Source organism: Aegilops tauschii, chromosome 1, assembly GCF_002575655.3.
Source record: "Aegilops tauschii subsp. strangulata cultivar AL8/78 chromosome 1, Aet v6.0, whole genome shotgun sequence".
In the NCBI taxonomy this organism is placed as follows: Eukaryota; Viridiplantae; Streptophyta; class Magnoliopsida; order Poales; family Poaceae; genus Aegilops; species Aegilops tauschii.
This window is the reverse complement of record NC_053035.3, coordinates 444952048-444979354: the sequence shown is the minus strand read 5'-3', so window position 1 is coordinate 444979354 and position 27307 is coordinate 444952048. Positions and strand designations below refer to the sequence as shown.

The 27307-nt window shown below is 48.3% G+C and overlaps 4 protein-coding genes and 1 long non-coding RNA gene across 6 annotated transcripts; 2 read left to right on the top strand and 3 right to left on the bottom strand.

The window, feature by feature from the left end:
• The first annotated feature begins 3419 nt into the window (after positions 1–3419).
• On the top strand, positions 3420–5166 carry LOC109741072 (sugar transport protein 8-like). The gene is made up of 3 exons (XM_020300149.4): positions 3420–3558; positions 3662–4617; positions 4714–5166. Exons 1-3 carry the CDS (start codon positions 3420–3422, stop codon positions 5152–5154), a joined length of 1536 nt encoding a protein of 511 aa, XP_020155738.1. The 3' UTR covers positions 5155–5166.
• Positions 5167–5994: 828 nt separating this feature from the next.
• On the bottom strand, positions 5995–10156 carry LOC109741078 (uncharacterized). Its single transcript, XM_020300155.4, has 2 exons — positions 9887–10156; positions 5995–6404 (listed from the first exon to the last, which is right to left on the bottom strand). The coding sequence occupies exons 1-2, from the start codon at positions 10154–10156 to the stop codon at positions 6000–6002; spliced, it is 675 nt and encodes a 224-aa protein (XP_020155744.3). The 3' UTR covers positions 5995–5999.
• A 201-nt stretch (positions 10157–10357) lies between these two features.
• On the bottom strand, positions 10358–11074 carry LOC109741077 (uncharacterized mitochondrial protein AtMg00310-like). The gene has a single exon (XM_020300154.1). It carries the CDS (start codon positions 11072–11074, stop codon positions 10358–10360), a length of 717 nt encoding a protein of 238 aa, XP_020155743.1.
• An 11351-nt stretch (positions 11075–22425) lies between these two features.
• Positions 22426–24680, bottom strand: LOC109741083 (GATA transcription factor 12). The gene is made up of 2 exons (XM_020300160.4): positions 24076–24680; positions 22426–23710 (listed from the first exon to the last, which is right to left on the bottom strand). The coding sequence occupies exons 1-2, from the start codon at positions 24376–24378 to the stop codon at positions 22859–22861; spliced, it is 1155 nt and encodes a 384-aa protein (XP_020155749.1). The 5' UTR covers positions 24379–24680; the 3' UTR covers positions 22426–22858.
• Positions 24681–25274: 594 nt separating this feature from the next.
• On the top strand, positions 25275–27078 carry LOC120964783 (uncharacterized). Of its 2 annotated transcripts, none has more exons than XR_005757041.3 (2): positions 25275–25527; positions 26822–27078. It is a non-coding gene; the product is annotated as an uncharacterized lncRNA (long non-coding RNA). The 2 variants fall into 2 exon arrangements; XR_006669031.2 differs by having other exon boundaries at positions 26675–27078.
• Positions 27079–27307: the final 229 nt, after the last annotated feature.

Genomic DNA, 27307 nt, shown 5'->3' with positions numbered 1-27307 from the left:
ACTTTGAGGTGGTTTCGTACCCTACAATAATCTCTTCGTTTGTTCTCCGCTATTAGTGACTTTGGAGTGACTCTTTGTTGCATGTTGAGGGATATTTATATGATCCAATTATGTTATTATTGTTGAGAGAACTTGCACTAGTGAAAGTATGAACCCTAGGCCTTGTTTCCTAGCATTGCAATACCGTTTACGCTCACTTTTATCATTAGTTACCTTGCTGTTTTTATATTTTCAGATTACAAAAATCTATATCTACCATCCATATTGCATTTGCATCACCATCTCTTCGCCGAACTAGTGCACCTATACAATTTACCATTGTATTGGGTGTGTTGGGGACACAAGAGACTCTTTGTTATTTGGTTGCAGGGTTGCTTGAGAGAGACCATCTTCATCCTACGCCTCCATTGATAAACCTTAGGTCATCCACTTGAGGGAAATTTGCTACTGTCCTACAAACCTCTGCACTTGGAGGCCCAACAACGCCTATAAGAAGAAGGTTGTGTAGTAGACATCACATATACACTACTTTTTGTTTTTTTGTAGGGGTTGTCGTAGCACCCATGGCACCCCGAGATCCGCCCCTAGTTCCCATATACTAGTATCAGATATTTTGGATAATCCACTGTCACTTTCCACCCTAAGATATAGTCCCGATTAATGTAGGAAAATACACAAAAAAAAGTAAAGCCACATCATCCAATAAAAAGCCAACAAACAAGCAACGAATTGAGAGTAGTTCAGATGGTTAGGTTCCTTGTGGTGGAGCCAGCCCACCAAGGTTCAAGTCCTAGACTTGGCATTGGTTCTCGCATTTTCATGGATTGTTTTTTACGGGACCTCATCATGGGGGTGGGGGGAGCTCCTGCAATTTGTTAAGAAGAATAGAATTGATCCTGCTAATGAGGAAATCTGGATCCAAAAATCATACAACTCTCGGTTAATTAAGGAAATCCAAGTAAAAACCAAAACCAAACACAGTCATGTCATCATGGAACATCATATAAGCCATACATAAGAGTGTCGAGGCCCAAAACCATCGGACGCAGCATGTGTCCAACCAAAGCGACCACCCTACCCGGAAGAGATCTCATCCACACCGAGAATCTCGACCGCCTATGCATCCATGAAACATGAGATAACATCTAGCAATATCCACCCTTGACTTACCATTGATGCCCACCAAAGCGTAGATCTCCTCAATCTCTTGTGATGAAAGCGACTTAGTGTACATATCCAGGTACACCTTCATCTTTTTCGCATTCCCCCTATCTTTCCTCACCCCCAACAACTCACCAAAAGCCTCCGTCAACCTATCTTCTCGCGCTTGGTTGTCGGGATATTCACACTGTATTCTTCTTCTCAAAACACCCACCACACTGCTCTGAGTGAGATGCATCATCTTCGACCACACGCAAGGACATTGGGGGTCTCAATTAGTGGGGGTGGGATCACGTAGTAACCTTACCGAGAAACTCCTCCAACGAGCTTGGTAGAGCACCAACTGTCATATCAAGATCAACATGCCATCCTCATCTTGAGAGCCAATATCGGTGCCAAGCTTGCTGAAGGGCCTCGTCGTGTGCCCTGCATTGAATCCATTGCACGTCAAGGAAGTATGCGACTCCTGAGAATTATGCATTGTAAATGCAAGAGAGTGCACATCGGTGGATGAAGAATAGGCACCAAGGTGAGGCAACAAGATTAGTTCCTCAAAAACACGGGGTCAACATATTCCTCACCACCCACCGCCGGAAGAGCCCAATCCATGATCACATCATCACACCAAGCAGAGCATACTTGAAGGCTCTTGGTCATAGGAGCAACCTGAAGAGACGGCGACATGGCTTCAATGAGCACAGGGTCAGGCTGCCAAACTTCATTGTCCATCGGCCCAGGCAGGAGCATTGCACCAACAAAATCTTGCTCAACCAAAGTGCAAGGGGGCGCATGACGATCCACAAGACGATTTGGATGATCTCTAGGGACGGTGCCAATAAAGCTTCAGCGTAGGAGGACGACCTCGAAGCAATGCCAACTGACATGTCAAGATCAACCTCATCCACAAGCCGAGGTCCAGAGTGAGGCACTGTCAAGGAGGACTTCGGTGCGCGAGAGCACACTGGTTGGCAATGTGATAATCCTTGTAACAACGCTAGCACTTGACCGGCTTTCGATAGTCGGCAGTGAAGTGCTTGCAGCTAAGGAAGTGGAAGCAATGCCCTGCCATCCACTTGAGGTAAGCTGCACGCTCGGCCTAGCTAACCACTGGACACGGCGGTGGCACAACACTGTCCCTGGCCACATCCACACATTCCTTACAACCCCGCACCTCAATCAATCCTCCATGATCTGTGAAAGTCGAAACACCTTCCCCGTACACGAGACCACGGTCTTGAACTACCACCGAGTTGAGGCGGGGCCTCGAAACAAAGGAGGTCGAAACAGTAACTCCTTCCCGTGACAGAAGTGGCCGCCCGCCACCAGCACCCGCACCAAGGTAGGACTCCACCGTGCGAGCCTGTGAAGACGCCAAACAACAGCCGCTCCTGACCTCTTCATCACCTCCATCCTGGTAGCACCGGCCCAGGTCTTTTGCAGCGCGAACCGTAGCTATAAGCTCCCGGATCTAGAGGCCCGACGGCTTTCCAGGGACTACCTCGTCCTCCACTTGAGCTCCAGGAGGGTCTCTCCGAAGAAAGTGACCTGGGGGAAGGGAAATCTAGCGGGGAGGGGGGGCTAACTTGGGTGGAAGGGGAGGGGTTGGGAGTGGTATTGCCAACGACAATGTTTAGTTGCAGTTGCGCTGCAAGTCCAGCAACCAGTGGGGATCGAGACGAGGTGGCATGGGCCAAGCGGTGGCAAGTAGTACACACATTAGCCTGGATTTATTTCAGGTTTTCTGGACACGTACCCGTCAACTAAGTGGTGACTGTTGTGTCGGCACAGTATCTCGAAGGTGCCCATAAGGATAGGGTGCGCATGCGTGTGTTCATATGACCGGGTGTTTGTACGTGTACGTGAGTATATGCGTTTGCACTGGGTTAAAAAAAACAAGCACGCACAGCTTCGAGTCTTCACACATGCGATCGTGGCGATTGATTCCGTGGTTTTCGGATCGTGCAGCGTTACGACAGGGGGCGGGCGAGCGGCTGTGCGGCAATCGGTGGCTCCTAATCCACTTTTAACGCCAGCGTGACTGACCAGAGAGCACACACGGTTTCCATTCCATGTTTTGTGCGGATCAAATCTGACCAGGCGCATCTGTTATAACCGAGTCAGCATTCTCGTTTATCCCTCCCTTATCCAACCGCATGCATGCATCTGCATATATATACACTCTAGCTGATCCATCTCTTTTATCCACTCACGGTCATATTTCAGTTCGCTACTCGACCAGAGAAGAGATAGAGATCGACATGGCAGGGGGGTTCGTCGCTGCAGACGGCAAGACTGGCCACCGGCAGTTCAAAGGAAAGATCACATGGTACGTTTGGATCTGTGGCATCATCGCTGCCACCTGCGGGCTGATGTTCGGCTACGACATTGGTATCTCAGGTATGTACGAGCTCGTCCCGTGATCTGATTTGGTGTGGAGAATGGCAAACATGGCGGCGCGTCGGATTGATGAAATTGATGACGCTGGTGCATGCATGAGCAGGCGGTGTGACGGCCATGGACGACTTCCTGGTGCGGTTCTTCCCGACGGTGTACGCGCGGAAGCACCGCGCCAAGGAGAACAACTACTGCAAGTTCGACGACCAGCGGCTGCAGCTCTTCACGTCGTCGCTCTACCTGGCCGCGCTCGTCACCAGCCTCGGGGCGTCCATGGCGTGCACGCGCTTCGGCCGCAAGCGCACCATGCAGGCCGCCTCCGTCTTCTTCCTCATCGGCGCCGGCCTGTGCGCGGGGGCCGTCAACATCGCCATGCTCATCATCGGCCGCATCTCCCTCGGCGTCGGCGTCGGCTTCGGCAACCAGGCGGCGCCGCTCTTCCTCTCCGAGATCGCGCCGGCGCACATCCGCGGGGCGCTCAACATCCTCTTCCAGCTCAACGTCACCATCGGGATCCTCGTCGCCAACATCGTCAACTACTACACGTCCAACATCCACCCGGTCGGCTGGAGATACTCGCTCGGCGGTGCGGCGGTCCCGGCGGCGATACTGTTCCTCGGGTCGCTCGTGATCACCGAGACGCCGACGAGCCTCGTGGAGCGCGGGCACCGCGTGGCCGGCCGCGCCATGCTGGAGAGGATCCGCGGCACCAAGGAGGTGGACGAAGAGTTCGACGAGATCAACTCCGCGTGCGAGACGGCGGCCGCGTTGTGCGCGGAGGAGAAGCCGTTCCGGCGGCTCAGGCGCCGGGAAAGCCGGCCGCCGCTGGTGATCGCGATCCTCATGCAGGTGTTCCAGCAGTTCACGGGCATCAACGCCATCATGTTCTACGCGCCGGTCTTGTTCCAGACCATGGGCTTCGAGAGCAACGCCTCCCTCCTCTCCGCCGTCGTGACCGGTGGCGTCAACGTCATCTCCACGCTGGTGTCCATCATCCTCGTCGACAAGATCGGCCGCCGCAAGCTACTCCTCGAGGCCTGCGTCCAAATGCTCATCGCCCAGGTCCGTCCACTAACTATAACTAATCAATCACCTGAAAATCCGACATCATTCGCATCTGAAATTATATAATGGATGATCCGTTGCACTGCCCTGCAGGTAACGGTGGGAGGGATCATGTGGGTGCAAGTGAAAGACAACAACAACCCTAGCCACTCGTGGGCGCTGGCCATCGTGGTGCTGATATGCGTCTACGTGTCGAGCTTCGCGTGGTCGTGGGGCCCCATGGGGTGGCTGATCCCGTCGGAGACGTTCCCGCTGGCGACGCGGACGGCGGGGTTCTCCTGCGCGGTGAGCGCCAACATGTTCTTCACCTTCGTCATCGCGCAGGCGTTCCTGTCCATGATGTGCACCATGCGGGCCTTCATCTTCTTCTTCTTCGCCATCTGCATCGTCCTCATGGGGCTCTTCGTCCTCACGCTGCTGCCGGAGACCAAGGGCGTGCCCATCGACGAAATGGTCGACAGGGTGTGGCGACGGCACTGGTTCTGGAAGAGGTTCTTCGCCGACGCCGATGAGGCCAAGATTAATAACTGCTAGCCAGCTGATGATGACGATAATGCCTGTGTCTTGAAGTCGCACAAGCCTTGCTTCCAAGCAACATCACGAAAACTGAGCACCTTTTCTTATTATATTTTGATTCGACGAGAAGTGATGAACACTGTGGGCTGTGGCATACTGACTAGAGCAGCTACATAGCAATTTAAAACGGAAATCCTAAAAATCTGCCATCAGATTCTTAGGAATGGCAAATCAAAAGTTTTTCATGACAATTTGTGTTGCTGTGAGGATAGCAAATTTAGTTGGCGAACATGGTAATTTTCTAGCAAAAATTTAATTAAGACGGATTTTTCATGCTCGCCTATAAATTTTTCACCCTTGGCAAACATAATTTGCTATGAAAATAAGTTCGATTTGCCATGCCTAAAAATCTGACGTTTGTTGGATATTCAAATCCATTATAAATATCTCCTGTCACATGCACTGAAAGTTCAGTTGATCATAGAGAGCCATGAGACATACAAATCTTCAGTAATCCATTTCAAATATCTCCTGTCTCATCTGAAGACATTTTCTACTCGATCTTATAGTTTCTCCAACGTCAAATATTGTTATTTGTATCCGGTAGACCCGGCCACACACGTACATTCAGTTACATCTCACAGCCAACTCAAAAAAAAAGTTAGGGTTACATCTCACTGCCAGCATGCACATGTGCATACGGTGCATGGATAATATAACATATAATAATGACATAATGAGTAATTCACGTTAATAGTATCATCACAAAGACATGCAAGATCAACTAACACCCCAGGCGAGCGAACGCATGCGTGCATGCATGCATGTGATCGATCTGTAGTCGTGGCCTGGTTTGTTGAACGTCAGACGTAGCGCAGGGCGCAGCTGGTGGCGCGGCCGGCGCCGCAGCAGGCTGCGTCGGAGGAATTGATCCCGGCGCCGGCGGTGCAGGTGCCCGATCCGGTGGCGCCGCGGTGCTGGCAGCTCTTGCGGGCGATGTCGCGCATGGAGCTGGCGAGGGACAGCTTGGGGTTGAGGCGGACGGTGGAGTTGAAGCGCTGGCAGAGCGCGGCCGTGGCGTCGACGGCGGCGGCCACGGCGAGGTCGGGGTCCCGCTGCTGGCGCTCCTTGACAGCCTCGGCGCACAGCCCGCACACCCACTTGCCGTGGAAGTGCGCCCGGACGCGGCCGATGTAGGTGGGCGTGCACTCCTCCGCGATCCCGCAGCAGTCGCACTGCACGCTCCGCGCCTCCCCCACCACCTCGCCCTGCACATCACATAAGCGTACGTGCGGTCGGTCAGATGTATATATCGCCATGTCATGATCGAACTCGCGCATAAAGAGAAGTGTGTTGTGCTACAGTACGAGCGGACGCGCGCATGCATGGCAAGGTTTTGCCCATGCATGCATGCATGGATCGGAACGCGCGGCCGGCTCCACCTGCCAGCAGTCCATGGAAGATCGAACGTACACACACTAGCACAAGGATTGCATGCAATCGGCCACGGTGATCTACCGTACCCAGTTTGTCAGTAAATCTAGCTAGAGACTACAGATTAATCAACACCCCGGTAAGTAACTAGGGCCAGGGTACGATGAGTGATAATTGATCATTACCTCTACGGGTCTAGCCAAGCGCCAAGGCATCGCGTTACGTCGCGGCGAAGGGAGTCGCTAGCAGAGCAGTACTCTCGAACCTTCCTTCCTTGTGAACTCAATCACCTCGGTGTATATGACCTTCTAACTAAGTGGTTAGCTATCGAGATCACTTGCGTGCGTCTGTGACTCTGTTCACATGCCAGTACATGGCTAGCTGTAGGCCGGCCCTATTTATAGGCACGGGGTGTACGCTAGACGGCCCCCGCGCACACAGTAACGACTCTAGCACCACTCGGCATAGGTCACAAGAAAAACGCCGCCATCGTTCGAGATCATGCATGGTTGGTTTTCCGGCGGACGCCAAAGGCCGGCCGAAGAGGGCGAACCGGCCGGCCGGCCGGCTAGCTGGGCCGACCCACCACATGTCCAGGTAAAAGCAGCCCGCCATGAAAATATACATTCTACAGCTTATTCCCTGCATTTACCCGAGGATATATGCATACATCCCGTGCATTTACCGGAAAGGAAAATACGGCCTAGATCTTCTTTTCAGCTGGCTAGCTGCTTAATGGGCAGGGCTGTCGAGGTCGCAACGCTGTTGCACTGTTGCAGCACTGTTTTCCGAATAAGGTGTGCAGTGAGTCTGTGAGTGCATTGCAGATTGGATTTGCAAAATGAAAAGGAGAAAAATGGGCAGAGTAGTTAGCTGCTGCACTGTTGCACGCATGCTCGGAGATAACTTTACTTCATTTTCTTATCATCGCTTACCACTGTTGACTGGACTGAGGACGAGGACACTCTAGCTAGCGGCGGCGCCTCCGTGTCGATCGCCTGTTCATTCATCTATCTATCCATGAGACGATCCACTCCGTGCAAGTAGTGGTGTGTTCAGCTAGCAGCTGCAAGGTTAGCTATTTTTCAGAGCAAGTGGTTGCAAGGCGACATCGAACATGCACGTTAGTCTGAATCTTTTTATCCCGGAATAGGAAGGTTGCCTGAATCTTTACTAATTTTTGTGATGTCAGGGCAGAGGTGTCAAGCTCGTCAGTCATGGGTCGATCTGTGTACGCCTCAGGGGCTGTCGAGGTCGCGCGCCTGTGAGCGGCTCACGGGATGCGCAGCGGCCGCGTGATGTATCGATCGATCGATCGACCTCGCCGTGACAGAGCTCCGTCGCCTAACCCGATCTCCGGCAAAGGCAGGATCACCGGCGCTTTCCCTCCTTCTTTTCTCAGGCCCTCCCTTTTCGATCGAGCCGGTGATACGTACGTGCGAATACGATAGGAGGGCACAGGTAGTCATTCGTTCGTAGGGTACGTAGTTCTTTAGACGGAGCCCCTGCAGGTGTCAAGTTACTACTCCCTCCGTCACATATTAAGTGTTGCTCAAATAGATGAGACGGTCTGAACCGATTAGTGGTATCGATCAAGTTCAAGAGTGGTGCCATTTCATGTGATTTTTCTTCTGCATTCTGCACGGCCGTGCGTACGTACCACCAGCGTCAGTCCTCTGTATTCTACTCCCTCTGTTCCTAAATATAAGTCTTTTTAGAGATTTCAACAAATGACTATATACGAAGCAAAATGAGTGAATCTATACTTTAAAATATGTCTATATATATCTGTATGTTGTATTCCATTTAAAATGTCTAAAAATACTTATATTTAGGAACGGAGGGAGTAAATGACTATGCATCGAAGGGATGTGTGCATGGACACTGCAAGCATTTATGTAGTGCCATGCACCAACTGAGGTTTGCTGACTAGGTCCTGTACAGTGTGGAACGTAGGGACTTCACAAGAGTTGCGCCTCCGCTGTGATGTTCCCGGAAGCAACTGATAAATTCAATAATGATTCAGAGGGGTCAGAGATCAGATCATGCATGTTTGCCGAGCTAACTTTAATGTGTGCAATCTATATATATAGCATCTACCTAGGAGCCGAGGACCATTCTACAGTAGTTAGACATAGGAAGTCTCTCAGGTTCGGACGTGACAAGCGTGATCGCAGCTTAATTTTGTGGTCCATGTCTCCATGACTTCTTTACAGAAAAAAAATGTACTCCCTCTGCCTTAAAATATAAGAGCGTCTTTTAGGGATAAAGGAGTAGTATACTTAGAAGTGTCAACAAAATAATTTAGTATGGGCTAGGTGCGATTCAACTTTGGCAACACTCCAATATATACAATTCCTAATTATTACCAGATTATCATCATTAGTCCAAGTGTTATTTTCTGAGGATTAGGCTATCATTAGAGAATAGTTGCGAAGTGGAAAAGTCACATGCACAGATATACTTTTGGAAGCACATGGACATCCAAAAAGTTCAGAAAAAGGCAAAACCACTTCCAGAAAAGCTTACAATGTTTCGAGTGACAGCCCATGGTATCTTCGAGTTGTTGTCCTAAATGTTGCTATCTAGGTGGATCCGGGAGATATTTTAGATATTTTAGTCCCTGTAGTAATCGAGGCTAGATTGTGTTGAAACCGATAGTCAAGAACAAACGGAAATCAGGTAAAATTTAGAAAGACATGGGTCATGCACAAAATCTTTCCTTTAGGTTACCTTTTTTTTTGTGCGGGTGAAAAGGGATTTCTCATTACTCAAGGTGGCCTCTCAGCGGAGGCCAGACGTACAACGGACTCAATCCCCGAGTGGAACCACACAGCGGTCCGGGGGTCCTTCGCCCGTAAGAGGCAAGTTCATGACTACATTTATTTTCTGAACGACAACAAAGAGTAAATGAGATCTCCCTTTCAGCGGCAGCCGCTATATCTCTAATCTCCTGAATGAGGGTGCGGTACACCGAACGATCCTCCACATTTGCTGTGATCATCGCCACAGCCTCCGCGCAATCAAGCTCGACCGTGATAGGCAAACCGGTCCTATGCAGAGCCAACTCAAGGCCCTCCTTGCATGCCGCAAGCTCCGCTCCCAGGGCATTATCGCATGTGCGCAACTCTCTACATGCAGTATAGATGATTTCTCCTCGATCATCGCGCAAAATCATCCCTCCTCCTGCCGCTCCCGTCGCTGCAACAAAACTTTCGTCGGTATTCAGCTTAGTGCAGCCCGATGCTGGCGCGGTCCATGATCTCTCCTCCTTAGCCACCTTAGGAGGACGAGTGACAAACGGTGGCAAGGAGACCGTCATCTTCCCCTTGACCATATCAGCATTTGGGAATTGTTGGATACAGAGCAGCGAAGTAATATACCCATGCAAGAACCATTGTGAGGCTTCAGCAGGGGGCGGCTTCTTGTCATGCGTGATCTCATTCCGGACATGCCAGGTTCTCCACATGATCATAAGCACGATCATCCTCGTTGCCTCGTCAAGGGGGTCCAGCAGGGTGAAGAGCCATTCCGGACCAGTGTTCATGATGTCCTCCACCTTGGGGATACACCAATCCATGGCCATGGCGTGCCACAGCTCCTTTGCCAAGGGACACCTGCAAAAAGCGTGGAACATATCCTCCCGTTCCAGTCCACACAAGGGGCATAGATCAGAAACCTCAAGATGGCGAGAGAGCTTATTTTCCCAAGTAGCAAGCGAGTTCGTAACGATCCTCCAAGCAAACACGCGTACCTTAGGGGGAGCAGGGCACCCCCATATGATCTTTTAGAAGGCGCGATGACCATCCGGTGCCCTGCTCGTGGCGGTGGCCAGTGGACGCTCGCGCTCGTCCATGGCGAACCGGTAAGCGGATCGAACGGTGAAGATACCGTTCTTCTCCGGAGCCCATGCGATGATGTCGTCGGTAACGCGGGTCGAAGTACGTATGCTGGAGATCACCTCCACGTCTGCCGGGTGGAAGTAGCGATGGAGCAGGTCAAGATGCCATGCCCCGTCCTCGTGCAGGAGCTCGGCCACTCGTCGTAGTCGGCAGGTACCCTGTTGGGTAATAAGTTGGCGTGAAGGCTCGCGGGGGATCCAACGATCTCGCCAAATCCGGATGTTTCGGCCATCCCCTACACGCCAGACGAGGCCCTTCTTGAGAAGCTTGAGGCCATATTGAATGGCCTGCCACGTAGGGGAGGCGTTGCCGGAGAAGACTGTATCCTCGAGGCGGCCCTCGGGGTAATACCTCGCCTTGAGCACCTGCGCACATAAGCTGTGAGGATTAATTAGTAAGCGCCACACCTGCCGGGCAAGGAGGGCCTGGTTGAAGGCGCGAAAATCGCGGAAACCCAGCCCGCCCTGAGTTTTGTGCGCCAAGATCTTTGGCCATGCTAGCCAATGTGTCTTCCTCTTCCCTTCCGATGCACCCCACCAGCAGTTCCGGACCATACGGTTGAGGTCATCACATACAGACATTGGTAGCTTAAACACCCCCATTACATACGTTGGTATAGCCTGCGCAATGGCTTAGGTTACCTATATTTGTCGTGGTCATCCGTGGAACCTTTTCTTGCGCAAATGTAAAAGCATCGAGAAATGTTCACGAGATATGCCATGCGATAGATACAAATAACATGAACATACATGACAACAATAAAGATGTGTCAGCGACATAACTCATGTTTTAACGTATGAAACGTAGCATGAACATATATAAAGGTGGGAAGGACCACCGGTGCCACTCCGCCACCCGCGGCATATACGGGAAGTTTCATCAAATTCAGAGACAAGGTCATGCACCAAACCTTTCCTTTGAGTGATGTATATTTGCTGCAGTCATCTGCGGAACCTTTTCTTGCACAAGTATAAAGCATAGAAAATGTTCACAAGATGTAACATGTGATAGATACAAATAACATGAACGTACATGACTACAATAAAGATGTCTCAACAATATAGCTCATATTTTACCGTACGGAACATATCATGAACATATATAAAGGTGGGCAGGACCACCAGTGCCACTCCGCCACCGGCGTATAGATGGGAGGTTTTGTCAAATTCAGATAGACAAAGGTCTTGTACCAAACCTTTTATTTGAGTGACGTATATTTGCTGCAGCCATCAGCGGAAACTTTTCTATGCGCAAATATTAAAGCATGAAGAAAATCGATGAGAAGTATCATGTGATGGATACAAATATACCATCACTACACATGACTTATATTTAAACGTACGGAACCACCAGTGCCACTCTGCCACCCACAGCATAGACGGGAAGTTTCATCAAATTCAGAGACAAGGGTCATGCACCAAACCTTTCATTTGAGTGACATATATTTGCTACAGTCATCCATGGAACCTTTTCTTGCGCAATTATAAAAGCATAGAAAATGCTCACGAGATGTACCATGTGATCAATACAAATAACATGAACGTGCATGGCTACAATAAGGATGTCTCAACAATATAACTCATATTTGGGGGAGGCGTTTTGGCTCCCGGGTGCATTTGCACCCGGATGAACAGTACCCCGAAAAAACAAATTAAATGTTTTCAAAAAATTCTGAAAAAATTTGTAGATGATCGTGTTGGTGTTGCAAACATGCTTGACAAAATTCGCGCGGAACGGAGCAGCGGTGTTTCGTCGGCGAAAAAAACAAATTTGGGGTGACATTTGGTCTTTGATTTGTTTTTTTTTTGCGCAAGCCAAAATGATTGACATTTTTTGTTTTAAAATTTGCAGGTCGCATTTGTATGTGACAAAGATGACAAAAAAAATTTGTCTCAATTTTTTCGACATTTGAAAAATCAAAAATGGGCCCGGGTGCAAATGCACCCGGGAGCCGAATTGATTTTCCGCTCACATTTCAATGTACGAACGTACGAAGCATATCATGAGCATATATAAATGTGGGTAGGACCACCAATGCCACTCCGCCGTGAGCATATAGATGGGAAGTTTGGTCAAATTCAGATAGACAAGGGTCATGTACCAAACCTTTCATTTGAGTGACGTATATTTGCTGCGGTCATCCACGGAACCTTTTCTATGCGCAAGTATTAAAGCATGAAGAAAATGCATGAGAAGTACCATGTGACGGATACAAATATATCATCACTACACATGACTCCTATTTCAACATACGGAACATATATAATGGCAATGAGAAGGTTCACGAGATACACCATATATTAATCTAGTTTTATGCCGGAAAATAATCTCACAATGAATTAAAAAAAACTAGCTGTTTTTCTTTTTCCTTTTAGCAACATGGAGACAGAAGAATAGCAGACGCAAGGAAATGGGGTGCTCTTGTGTTGCTAAACCCAACCAATGAGAAAACATAAAACTGTCCGCGCAAAAACAAAAAGCATAAAACCGTTCTGGGAGAAACAGGCAAGACTACCAATGGGTTTCCACTTTGTAAACTGGGCCAGAAGGCAGTGGCCATGAAGTGGGCTGTGGAAACACGGTGTCCGCCCCGTGCGCCTGGGCTTTTTTCTTCTTTAACGCAAAATATGCACCTACAGCGGCCCAGATATGGTCCAAAGATATTTTTTTAGAGAACTATATATGGCTCATACGTTTGGTACTGAAAAACATATAAGTACGTGTTGCTGAACTGCTATCCTTACGTGATCCGACTAATATTGCTGAGTGCTTTGCTCGGCAAGAGAAGAGTCCAGAAGCATGCATCATGCATGCATGGCACGGCACTAACTCGCCCGTACAGCTGGCGGTACGGTGCATCACTACGTACGCCTGACCCAGGCAGTGGGGCGTAGCTGAGACGCGACGCGTACGCGTACGCGCCACGCACCAGGCAATCAATGGGGTTCACGCACCGAAGCACGGGAAAGATCGACCATGTCACGGAGCTCCAGAGCCTCCTGCGGCTCGCGGCCGCCGTGCGTGACGCCTCCGCCGTTGGCCGCGTCATGGGGTTCTTGCCAGTGGCCTCAGTCGTCGGAGGCGCTAGCTAGCCCGTGCACGTGGACGCACGTGCGCCCGCCGCCGGTGGCCGAGGGTCGGCGGGGCCGAAACAGCGGCCAGCGGGGCGCGCGCCCGGAGGCCGGAGCGGTTTGCTTTTGTGCCGCCTTCCCGTTCGCCTGCTCATGTGACGATCCACCGCCCACCGGCACCGTGCCGTACGCGCGCGCGTGCGTTCCGTGCCCGGAATGGGTGCGCCCTTCTATGTCCAACGGAAAGACACCTTTCGGTTGCTGCTTCCTGATGGCCGGCGTTCGTTTTTTCTTTTGATTTTGAGATGGATGGCCGGCGTTCGAGACTAGAAATAGTAGTGCTCTCCTGGTGCGTGCGGTACGATAGTTATCCATTTCAGGCTTCAGAATTCGCGCCGAGTGACGTCTAAAATAAACCCTGAGGTTGTAGACCTGGCGTAAATGAACCCTCACTTCTAAATCCTTAAAATTGGTACCCTGTATTTACAGATCCCAGTCAATCCAAACCCTGGATGAGTAAAATCCTGTTTGTTGTAATAAAAAGGCGTGATTCCAGCCGGGGTTGATTCTACTCTCACTTACAACATGGGCCCACATGTTATATGCATCACCCTTCCCAATCAATTTGAACTCGCCTCCAGATGAGTGTGAGTGTATCGGACAGGGCCAGGTCGGCCATCGACGCCATCCTAGACGAGCTCCTGGGCGCGTCCAAGCATAAACGGCGTGCGTGGATGATGGCGCGCTATCCCGACCAGAGGAGCCCCGGCCGGCAAGCGATTGCTGCTCGTCGGGGCTAGGCTGCAAGAAAGGTGGCGTCAACGGGGCGAGGATGCCGCCACGGATGCCACCAACAGCGCATGAACATGAAGAAGTATATTAACGGGAAGACCGGCGGCTTGGCCTCCGCGGCGAGCACCGCCGCCGTGTCCATCAACGGAGTGTTGGCTCTGTCGAGATTAACAGCGAAGTACACCTAGATTACTATGAGACAAGGCAAGAAAAATATCACAAGGTTCTGTTGGAATCCATCGGTACCTGGCGTCTCGCGTGTGTGTACCCAGAAGAGATAATCTAATCCATCAAGCCAGACTCACTGACTCACGTACTAGTTCGTGCTTGTACAGGACTATATCAAGCCAGCCCTGTACGCATGTGCCTTCCGGCAACACTTCAATGCTAAATTGATGCTCGTGGATACAGAAGAAGTTCAGGTGGCTCTGGTCGTCTTCGCCTTTGCCGTGCGTGCCCACGCCTGGAGATTTGTCGTCGCGGACGGCGGCGAGCCTCCGAGACACAGCGTCGACGAAGCCAAGGGAGATGTTGAGCTTGGTCCGGTGATACCTAATGGCGTCCTTCATCCTCTTGATGACGAACAGCTCCGCGCCGTTGGCGTGCTGGGCTCCTAGCTCCTCACCGGCCATGGCCATCATGGCCTGCGTGCTCACCGGATGGCAGCAGGCACTCCCGGGATGCATCTTCAATCAGGATTGTGCAGCGAGGTAGATGGCTATGATGTTTTGACCCGCGTGACATGAGACAAGCGAGTTTCGGGTAGGATTGTGCTTTTCCCAGTCTGCCAAACATATGTGGGGTTAGGATAGACCGGGATCGAAGAGGTTGGGGTACCGATTTTAGGGATTTGGAGGTGAGGGTTCATCTACATTGACCCCTACAACCTCAGGGTTTATTTTAGACTTCACTCATTCGCACCCGGAAGTGGAACGAACCAGCAACCACGCCGTACGTGCAGTGCTGCCCGCCGCATTTCGTTCATCTCAAGAACTGGCCGCTATCGTGCATGTAAACCTCTGTGTTGGTACTGTGTTAAGAAAAATGAGTCGGGTCACATGTTGGATGATGCATATCCACATATCCGAAGTGCCAAAGAACTGTAGGATGCGCTTGAATCCAAGTTTGGCTCCACCGACGATGATGGTGAACTGTATGTTATAGAGCAGTTCACTAGCAATAGAATGGTTGAAAACCGTTCTGTGACCGAACAAGCGCATGATGTGTACAAAATGGCAAACAAACTCAAACTCCTTAAGTGTGTATCACAAGAACAGTTTGTTGTCATGAGCATAGTTTCTAAGCTTACTCCTTCGTGGAGGTACTTTTACACTTTTATGAAACACCAGAGACGAGAGGGAACGGATGAGAGTCTCTTTGGATATTTGGAAGTTTAAGAGAAGACAAGGACAAAGGTGACGGAGTCGAATCAGCCGATCTTGGGGTAGGCGGTCCTGAGCTAGTAGCTTTTGACACGATGGTAATAGAGACATGAGGTTTTACCCTGGTTCGGCTCTCCAAGAGAGAAAAGTTTTTATTGTATTGATTTGGGATGGAGTACAAAGTATATGAGATCTACCACGAGATCGTTGCGTGTCGTGTATGAGCCCTACCCCTTGGTTTATATAGGTAGGGGGTCAAGGGTTACAACCAAGTCGGTCTTAAACTGGCATTCAAGTTAAAGACGCTCCTCAGATCTTCCAAACTATTCTTTGTCTTCAATCGTCGGTCTTGAAAATTGCTTCAACAATTCTCCTCATATCCAACTTCTTGATTGTTTAAGCGTGTCTGAAGAGTTTCTATGCTCGCCTTTTCTTCCGACGAGTGCCTCATCATTCTTGCACCGGTCCAGATGTCGAAAATCTTCCCAGGCGGTTTTATCCTTATCTGTGAACTATTCCCGCGCTTGATCTGGTCCCACTCTAATAGCACATGCCAATCTTGTATGTTAGCCTATGTGTCGGCCAGGTGTTCTCGTCCCGACGGGAAACATAATGTCCAGACGTGAGTAAGGCTGGCCATAGTGGGGGTAACATAAGTAGTATCATGCACTTGGGACTCGTAAACATGCTTATGTGGCAGGCAATTAAAGAAGAGAGAGATGATTATAGTAACATAGGTAGATACCGTAACATAATAAATGTGATGCTACTATGTGTCATGCATGTCAATAAATGAGACCACCTATGATACTATGCACTATAGAAGTAGTAACATAGACTAGTAACATGCATATGTTACTAGTCTAAGTTACTCCCCACTATGACCAGCCTAAGGGCCATACCCATCGTTACGTCTTATCAAAAAGTGAGAGTGAGCTTCAACGCATTAATTAACCTAATTGTCCCCTCGATTTTCTACGTAAATGCATGGGAGGACTACGGAATAATGCCCCAAAGCTTGGGTGTGCCGCCACCGCTTCGCAAATAATCCCTGCATTAGAGGGGTGCGGCCGCGAGGAGAATTTTTTTCACCTTCTTAGAATTATCTGGCCCCGGTCTTCCTCCTTGAGCTCTCTTAGGTCCTCCCCATCTCTTTGCTTCCTACCGTTGCTTTCCACAAAGGGCAGGTCACCACCAACAAAAGAGATTCGGGATAGCGGGTTCCGCCACTACCTCATCCTCACGCATAGCCGGCAACATCGAGGGGGAGTGGAAGCATTGCACTGTGACCCAAGGCCGGCTAGACCAGCCATCTCGCGCTGGCTACTGTCGCCGCCAGAGGTCACCTACGCACGCCCATGGCTGATCGCAATCGATCAATATTTCTTTCAATAACGCTCTCCCAATCGTCGAGAGAATGAGTGTATACTTCGTCACATTCCTTATCAGGGGCTTGCATTTTTCAACTCACCCTTTTCTGAGGGGATTGTTGCATTTTTTGGCCTCCAATTGCAACACCTTTCTCCCAACTCCATCCTTCACATACCGTGTTTTTTCATTTGAACAATTATTTTTTTGAAAAAATGGTTGAATTATAATACACACACTTAATAATCTCATTTGGCATTTGCTAGCGACTATGTTCCATACTTCAAGCAATTGTTTGAACCATAATATTTTGAAAATATCTATTTTCATGTGTGTATAGCTTATGCACATGCCTTATGCATGTATTTTCTTTTTATGATACTAAAAATACGAGATGAATCACATGATTGTAAAATATACAGTTACTTAATGATAGACAGATTATTCGTTTCATAACATGATATGTTGTAGTTAATATTCATGTCAACTCAAAAATATTAATCAAGTTTATTGGACTTATTTTTACAAAATGTTATTTTACTGTAATCTCTTGTAAACTTTGTCCTCTGAAGTTTGTAGATACTCACGCAATCCTTTGTAAAACTCATAATCAATAATATTGTGTTGTCACATATCAGATGTTAGTCACATTTTCCACTAAGTGGCAATAGATAAATTATGTCTTTATTGTATGTTCATTGTGCTGATGTCGTATTGGGGGTGATTTTATTGCTTAAAAGAACAACACAGTCTTATGGCATATTAATTATGTGTAGTTTTAGCTTTGTTATGACAGATCAAAGAGTGTAGGGTATACATGTTTCGATCTTGAAGCTTTACTCGCATGCGTGATTTCAACTTAGTCAGAAATGTTTACATCATTCACTTGGTACAATTATAGTTGTGTTGTAGAATGCATGAGCTAACACAAAACCATAAATGAATATACATTATCTTGATTAATATATTACGAGATGTCACTCTACAAAGTTCAATTCCATTCAATACCATATGAAAATCTTTATATTTTTCTCGCTCGCTTCATGCTTCACTAACATAACAATGTTCAATGGCATAAATTTTTGTCTTACTACTATATCGACTAATCTAGAAGTTAATGTTCCTCTCCTGTTACTTATTAGATATTGTTGGACATCATGCTACGTTAGTGTTAGAGGCGGTAGTTTAATATTTTCTATTCTTCATTCATTTTTGCATGTGCATTCGAATTGCATGATGGTTCTGTTTATTCAAATGAAGAATTCTAGGGCAGACGCGTTTAAACATGCAACATAATTAACAGGAGGAAACAACTTTCATGTTGAAATTCAAAACAAAAATGGGTATTCAGAAGAAACAACTTCATACTCGATGTTGGTAGGAAAATGTATTTTTGTAGCTAGGCATAATTCCTTGATCACTCTCCCGAAAAAGAGATGTATCATTTCCCATCGGTTAGCAATGACCAGGTGCTTCCTTTGAGCAATCATACAAATTGTTGGTATTTTTATCAATGTGAGTTTAATTTTATTTTTGTACACTACTTTAGCTTTTGCAAATTTCTTCCATGATACAACTATTTGTGATATGAAAAATAACTTTTGCAAATATCTTTCGTGATATAATTATTTGTGATATCAATAATAACAAAACTATACATTTGATTTATGGCATGTATAAAGAAGTAAATATTTATGGAAAATTGTTTTGATGAAATCTCATTTTATTTTGTTAGCATTTGTGCCTACACTCAAATATTTTGCTAATCGGTAGTTAATATTTTACCACAAATGTGCATGGCGATATTTTTCGTAAACTTTGACTTTGTAAGTTTGTTGATATTTATCATTATACTTGTATTTTTGTTACAAAAGCAGGGGCTTTATGCAAGACTCTTAAACAAAACAGAGGAGATATGTGATAAACAAAAATAGTGCAATCTAAGATGCCTCGCATAACTACAGTCCCCAAAAGAAGTGGAACCATAATATTTGTGTATTATGTATGTCTATTTAATATTTATTTCCCGCTTTGTGATAAGATAAAGGCAAGTTCCAAATGCATATAATACTATTTTAAAATATATTATGTTTTCATGTAAATTGCCCACCTTTACTCCAATTTCGTATCATACTATTGACTATTTTTTGTGTGTGCATATTTCCAAAATTAAATGGGAAACAAGGAATAAATCTAGATGTCTCCATATGACATTAACGACCATTTTATAATGCATGACATTAAATAAAAAAAATGTTGCGTGTAAGCCCGAATCTCAACTCCACTTAGTCATGTAATGTCAGCGAGCAAATTATCATCTAGCTCGGGAGCTAAATTTTGATTCTATGTAACAATATATTGTCACAAACAAATGAATATACGTCCAACGTTATTATCAATGAAACAATAAATTTTATTTTAAAACACATTCACCTTAGTAAGGATGACACCTCGCAGTAAATTCAACACCACGAAGATGAGATAGCGGTGAGAGAAAATTATACAAGCAGGTAAATTATAATTAAGCTTTAGAGAGTTCATTAATATATGATATATTAAAAGTACGTGACTATCTAACAAAAAAAGATAAATAAGCTATAGAATCCCATAAATTAGAAACATTTGATCATCAATTAAACAAATTAGCCGATCACAACCGATGGAACTCCAAATAGAAAGTTCAAAATAATTACCCACTTATATCCTAGATTATTCAGGTGGGCAACATCTCTATTTTTTTATTTCTTGCAAACATTATTTGTCCCTAAAGAAAAATCCAGTCATTACGTGTAGCAACACCAGATGTTACTAAGTTACTCGAGAGCATAGGAATTGTTACATCCATTAAACATCTTGGTGGAGCATAACTTGGATTCAAGGCAAATATTATAAATTGAAATATTTTGTTAAACCAACAACTAACCCACCTCCTTCACCATGGGAATATGTGAGGCTCAACACTATGACACATAATATTGTAATATCTTTAGTGTTTTTCATAGTCATCATACAAAAAAAGTTGATTTCAAAGTTATTCTATAATCTATGATGCGAGGAATCATAAATAAAACATTTTTTTGGAAATAAATAATTGATATTTAAGGTGTTGCCTGCGCATCTGCGTGGGCCACTTTGCTAGTTATCTTGTAAAAGAAAAATAGTTTCATCAACATATTGCAGCATATTAACCCCTTTATCAAGATTTTCTACAAGGACCCCTTTCACAAAATCATTTTGTTTTGCTTTCTCCATGATAATGACTAAAGCACCAGCTGCAAAATCAAAGAGCAGAGGGATAGAGCAACCCCTGTCTTAGGCCCTTGTGGAGTTTGTAGTATGGCCATATAGTGGCATTGACTTTGATACCTACATGCCCCATAGTTTTCATAATCCAATCACACCATTTATCATTTTTTTTAGTTTTAGCATTTGACAGAAAAAAGGCCATTTAATTTTTTTCATATTCTTTTTCAAAATCCACTTTAAACAAAGATCATTCTGTTTTTTGTGACAGATGGAGTTTAAAGCTTCATGTAGCACCGGTACTCCCTCCATTATATATCTTTCTTTTATGAAGGCAGACTGGTCAGGAGAAATAATGGGATTGACCACTATACTAAGCTTGTGCATCAGAACTTTTGGAATAATTTTGAAGGTGGCATTAAGTAAACAAATTGGCCTGAGTTTTCGAATCTGTTTAGCACCTTTAGATTTAGGCACAAAGTAATTATCCCATAGTTTAGCCTATTAATATCCAGGTCTCCTATATGGAAGTCGCCTAAAAGTTTTCAAAAATCTCATTTAACTAAATCCCAAAAATGCTGATAAAATTCCGTTGACAGACCAACAGGTCCAGGGCTCTTGTTTTTCCATCTGGAAAACCACAGAATGCAGTCCATCCATAGTAAAAGGCTGTTAATTTTTCAGCCTCTAAGCCAAAAATTTCAGTATCATTTTGAATATTCAGAGAAATAGTTGTCTCCACAGCATTGCCAAATAACTTTTTATAAAATCAATGATGTATTTAGGAAGATTACCCTCTCCTTCAATTATTCCTTCTTTCTGTTCTAGAGTAATAGTTATATTTTTCCTCTTCCTTTCGTTAACTTTGGCATGATAGTATCTAGTGTTACAATCTCATTTCTTAATTTATTTTACTTGTATCTTCGTGATCATTTCAATTCCTCTTGTTAAAAAAAATTCACATCTTGAATTTTTCTGCATATTTTGTCATGAGCAGTCAGCCCGACCGTTTGGGCTGAGTTCACTAGGTCCGGGTGGGTGACAACTTTCTATCCAAGCAGTGACTGGACATGTCACCCGGACGTCCTGAGGCGGATCCGAGAGCTCCGGTTGTAGATGCTCTTAATTAAATTACCGCGCGCAGAACAAAAGCAGTGGTGGCTTTGCTTGCGACGGAATCATCCAGAGATGGCCGGCCGGGGCCGTACCCGTGTGTCTGTTGGTTCAACTTCAAGCGGTAGCTAGCGTCAGACTTGGCCAAGCAGATGGCACCATACGGCCACAGCCATTACCTCGCGCCGCGAACCGTACAAGGCGTGAAACGAAGCTTTCGGCGGTCAGCTCCGTGCAAGCGTGCGTACGCACGCAGCGACCATCCAAGAAAAAAGGTGGCCCGGATGAACGAACGAACGAACGAGGCGCCACGCCGCTGCCGACCAAGAGCGGCAGTCGGCCACTCACCGGAGAACGAAGGGCCGCACCAAAAACAATTTACATACTACGGCGAAGTGGTTGGATCCGATCTCTCGCAGCCACCACGCAGCCCGCCCGGCCCACTCACTGAGAACGCTGCTAGCTTAGCTGACACTGAAAAGATATTTACTCTAGAGCTAGGCGCCGCTGACGTATCGGCTTTCAATTGCCCGGTCGGCACACAGGGCCAGTGAGGCTGTTGACGATGATGATGCCGACGCTGTAAAAGAAAAAAGAAATTCGTTAAGCATCTGCTCCGAGGAACAATTTACGGCGGGCGGCCGCGTGCGAGATTCGCACCGTCACGTGCGCCTTTCGCTCCCCTCCACTCTTCCCTCCTATGCCATGCTCGGCCCGGGCCTCGGGTTCGGTTGGACACACCCTAGTCGTGTCACTTTGTGCGCGCCAGCCAGCCAGCGTGCGTGCGTGCCCTCCCCCTTATCATACCATTTGTTTTGTTTGATCGATCGATGGATGGATGGATTCAACACCACAGGGGCAGGGCAGAGGCATCATCATCCTGCTCGCCCAAACACAGACAAGATTGGAAATCACATGCGAGCCTGGAGCCTCGAGCTACTAGCAACCTTTGCTCAATCTCACTAGTTACTTTTGCAGAATTGCTTTCAAAGAAAAACACTGCTGCACGTTGCTGTTTGCTGCTGCTGTTGTTTCCTCTTGTTCTAGAATCTAGGCTATGAACCCTGCACTGACTGCATTACAAGAAAATGAAGAAGAAACTCTATGGAAAAGCAAAAAAGAAAAAGGCTATGAAAAAAGAAAAGAAGGAAAACAAACTGCACTGCACCCTAGGATTAGTTTCTAAGGAACTCGAGAGCTGAGCTGACTGAGAAACACGGAGAGTGTAGCAAGCAAGCAAGCATACAGGTCTCTGGAAAAAGGTAAATTAAAATCCGGAGAAACAACAACTCCTAGGAAAAAAGTTTTAGCTGGGCTGGGCTGGCTGGCTCTTCTTCTTGCTGAATTATTGCTGCTGGGGCTAACGAAACGATCCTCCTCCTAGGCGAGCCGGGCGGCGCTGGCTAGCTAAGCTAGGCTAGATGAGCTGCCGGTGGTCGGGCCCTATGCGGTTGCGGATGAGGAACTCGTCCGCGCCGCCGCCCAGGCGCGGCCCGTCGAACAGCAGCGGGCCCGGCACCTGGAACCCCAGGCCCGGCCCCAGCTGCTGCGGCGGCGGCGGCTGGTGCTGGGAATGGTGCAGCAGCTGCTGGGGCGGTGTGTCCTTCTGGCGGCGCAGCTCCACCACCTTGCGGTGCGAGTTGGAGTGCTTGGACGGCACGAACGTCGGGCTCGCCGCCGGCCGGTACTCCGGCACCAGCCGCCCGGACTTGTACCGCACCCCGCACGCGTTGCACAGCGTCTTGGGCCCCAGCGGCCCCGTCCTCCACTGCGGCGTCTTGTCGGTTTCGCAGTGCAGGCACCGCCGCCCCTCCGCGGCCGCGGCCTCCGCGGCGGTCATGGCGGGCGCGGCCGGCGCCTCCTTCTTCTTGGACGACTTGGCGGGCTTCTTGTTCGGGAAGAGCGGGAACGCCGTCCCGGACTCGGACGGCGAGATGACGGCGGACGCCGGGGAGGGCGGCGAGGCCGGCGCCGGCGGGAGCACGAGCAGGCGGGAGGACCAGTTGCAGGGCGCGACGCGGGACCGCTTGCTGCGCGCCTTGCCCGGCACGGACACCTGCCCGGCGTGCGCGTCCGAGCGCCACAAGGCCGTACCGGCGCCACCACCGGCACAAGGCTGCACCGGCGCGGCGGGCGCGCGCGGCGGCGCCGTCTGGGACGAGGCCGAGGGGATGCCGGAGATGAGCTGCAGCTTGCGGAGGTCCTCGGTGGGGAAGTTGTCGTCGCCCATGTAGTTGGACAGCCATTCCAGCTCCGCCAACTGGTCGTACTGCAAATCCACAGGCACACAGCACACAATTTTCAGCAATGGAACGAGACGGGCGCCGCGCAATTAACTCGGAAATGATAATAAATTGATGTTGCTATTTAGGATGTTGCTATTTCCGGCCGCGGGTTTCATCGGTTACTATTTGCGGGAGACGTCACTCCAAAAGCTGCCTTCATTCATGGGGTGGGGTGGGGTGGGGTGGGGCGAGTGTTAATGGGGGGAGACGAACGCATTGACCGTTCCAGCTAGCCATGGAAATTCCGAGTAATTCGTTCGCCAGAAATTGATAAATTTGTTCGCCAACGAAGGAATAAGGCGTGAATTAATGGACATGGGAGGGTAAGAGGAGAAGAATTAATAATTACCGGCTCGCAGAGGCCGCCGGAGAAGTCGCCGTCGGCGAGGCCGCCGGAGAGGGAGTTGCTGCAGCTGTCGACGGCGGTGACCGTGGACGAGTCGGCCGACGCGTTCCCGGCGCCGCCCCCGGCCTCGCCGGCGCTACAGTCCGCGGCCCCGTCGGCGAACCCCGCCGCGTGGTCCTCCTCCTCGTCGTCGTCGCAGGGCAGGTCGAGGAGGTCGTCGACGAGGAACACGTCGCCGGGGCCGGCCTCCTTCTTGACCTCCCTTAGGGCGCCGCCGCCGCCCGCGCACTCGGCCGCCGCCTCCATCCAAATCCAAACAAACAGAACAAAACGAAACGAAATCCCTCCTCCTCCTCCTCCTCCCCGGACGAATTCTACCGGTTTCCGACGGCCGTCGCCCCCGGAATTATTTTTTCCCTGGGTGGAGGCGGGCGGAAAAGACGCGAGGCGGAGAGAGAGAGTAGGGTTTAATCGGGGAGGGGTAGCGGAGTGGAGGAGAGAGATGGGAGGGGGAGGGGGAGGGGGAGGGGTCAAGCTCGGCTGAACGATTCTTTAGGAGTAAATAAAGCCAGAGCCACTGGCTCTTCTCTGGAATGGCCTGCTGGCTGGGCCTGACCCTGGCGGTGGAGGCCACCCTTAAAAGCCTGTTAAATCGGGGTTTTTCACGGCGGTGAGGGAGAGGAAAAGGAAACAGCTCCCCGATTTATGGTCCCGGGGAAGACGACATTTGCATGACAGCAGTAGCGCCACCATGCAGTGCAGCATCATGTGCTCGTCGCCTTCATGTACGGCAACATCGGGTTGATTGGATCATTTTTGGTGAGTTAGAATTGGTTTTTTATGAGCGTTTTGATTGTAATTTGCTTCATGGCAAAAGGCAAATTTGCTAGCAAGCATTGAATCGCTTCTTTAATTCAAAGATCCACATTAGGGGTTTTTATTGAGGATTTACACTGTGTTGGTTTTTGTACAAAATCATTCTACAAAAACCGCCGCGATCGGGGCACGATCAAGGGGAGGTAGCATTACATGATGCTCGCAACACTACAGAATAGTCCGAGTACATATGCGTGTACCGTTCGACTATGTACCTCACTCGGCTATGTAGCGTGCATTACATGAGATAGAGTGTTACCAGCTCATGCTTCCTTGTGGGTCGCCCCCTCTTGTAGTCGCCGCCATCCCCCCTCCCCCCCTCGCCTTCTCCATCTATCTCACACTCGTGTCAATGTGCTCCACATCGTCAATTTCGCCGCCCCCACCCCCCTATCTTCAGTCTTAGTATCTCATGTCGTGCTGCCTCCTCAAATGGTGCTCCCTCCCTTCCACCGCCGGACAAATCAAAGCATCGTCGCGCTCCTAATCATATGGTTCTTCACGCGTCACTTGGTGTATTCGTCTAGAGCCCCGTTCAAGCTCGCCGCCACATGTCATCGCCAATCTTCCCCCATCAAGGTCAGATGATATGCTCTTTGTTCTTCCCTCTCTACTCCCCCCTTTTCATCTCTCTTCCTAGTTCGTTTTCCTCCTCTGGTGCTCATTCCCTCGCTCATCTCCCCTTGCATCATCGCCTCCCTAAACGTCGTACTCATTCGACATGTTCGCTCCATTGAACATAATACCGAACATCCGACATCAAGATTATTCAAACTTTTACTATCCACCATAGCTCTTTATCAATTTTTGGTATAAAAAAACACCCATAGCCCCTAAAACCCACCCTGCCATACTGCACCAGGGATGGATCACTCCTGGTGGACCCCACCAACCCCACTGAGCCATGCACACATTGTCCACGCAGCACTAGCAATCAGTGCTTTGCCGTTGAAAAAGCTTTGCGAGCCTCACGTCGTTGGCACCACCACTACACTACAGAGGCCGCCCCTAAAGCTAAAACCGACGCCCAGGATCTCGCCCACGTTGCGCCTCCGTGGAAGCCGCGCACGTCACGCTCCCCCTCTCGTGCGACCACGTACGCACCACGTGGGCCGCCCCGCCGCTAACCGCTCCGTCGCCGTTGGATTCGCGCAGTCCACCGCGTGGCCGCCATCGGAGCGGGCCGCTGGGCCGGCGGGTCGAGGCGAGAGCAGCCCCCCGGGGCCTGCAGGGCCGTTGATCCCGAGGTGGATTGGCCTCGGGAGGCGTGACCAGTGTTGGCGTCGGTTTTGTTTGATTGGCAGTTTTTTTTTTTTGCCTTTTTTTTCCAGAAAATTGTATATTTATTTTTGTCGTTGGGAAGGGCGATGCGCCGGCGTGTTGATAAAGCACGATCTTAACCTAATCGCGTGGTTGAATCATTAGCGTGGCTAGGTACCCGTGAACAAGTGAAAACTATAGCAGGAACAAAATTCCAAGGTAACCAACTTTGCTTTAACCTTTTGTGCTCCGTGTAGTATGCTGAGAGGAATGGGGTGAAGATACTGTGTTTACTTTTTGTGGATGCGTTTTTTGCTGTGCTATATTTTTGGTTAAGCTTAACTTAATCTAGCAACAAATATACGACATACTAGAAACATCTAGTACATTCTTCTATGGACTGATAACACATGTCAACAAAGAGAGGTTCAAAAACACAAAGAATTAATCTTAAATTCCGATGCAGCAGCGTCAACAATGGTGGTGAAGACAAGGTGTTGTCCACCATAGAGTAAGTAGTGACAGTAGACGAACCAGTCAATGTAGTTGGTCGGAAGGGAGTAGTCGCATCGAGATGCTCTCCAAAAATCTTATCTCTGCTTACCCAGTGCAGTGTCCTCAAGAGACGCGGCTTCGGAGGCGTGCTCTCTGGAGCTATGCATGTAGTCATCAAGGAGGGATCGCCGGAAAAAACATCACAATAACATGATGAGCTTGGTCGGTGTTTGTGTAGTTGTCTCAACATACATATTATTTTCTTTTTTCTCACTTGGATGACTTGTTGTATGGACTTCGGTTGATGCTTTATTTATAAAACGAAGCAAAAGTCTATTTCAAGAATAATCTAGACAAAAAAAATTAAAGGTTCAATGGTCGATGGACCTTGATGTAATTTTTATTACATTTGGGGTGCTTCATACTTCCGACAAACTCTTATACTCCATCTAGTCCTTTTTACTCCGCGTATTATATTGTTGTCAAGTCAATCTTTGTAAAATTTGACCAAATTTATATTAAAAAACATCAACATCTGTAATACCAGATACATATACTATGAAACTACATTTCATAGTGAACGTCAAACAATATTGATTTGGCA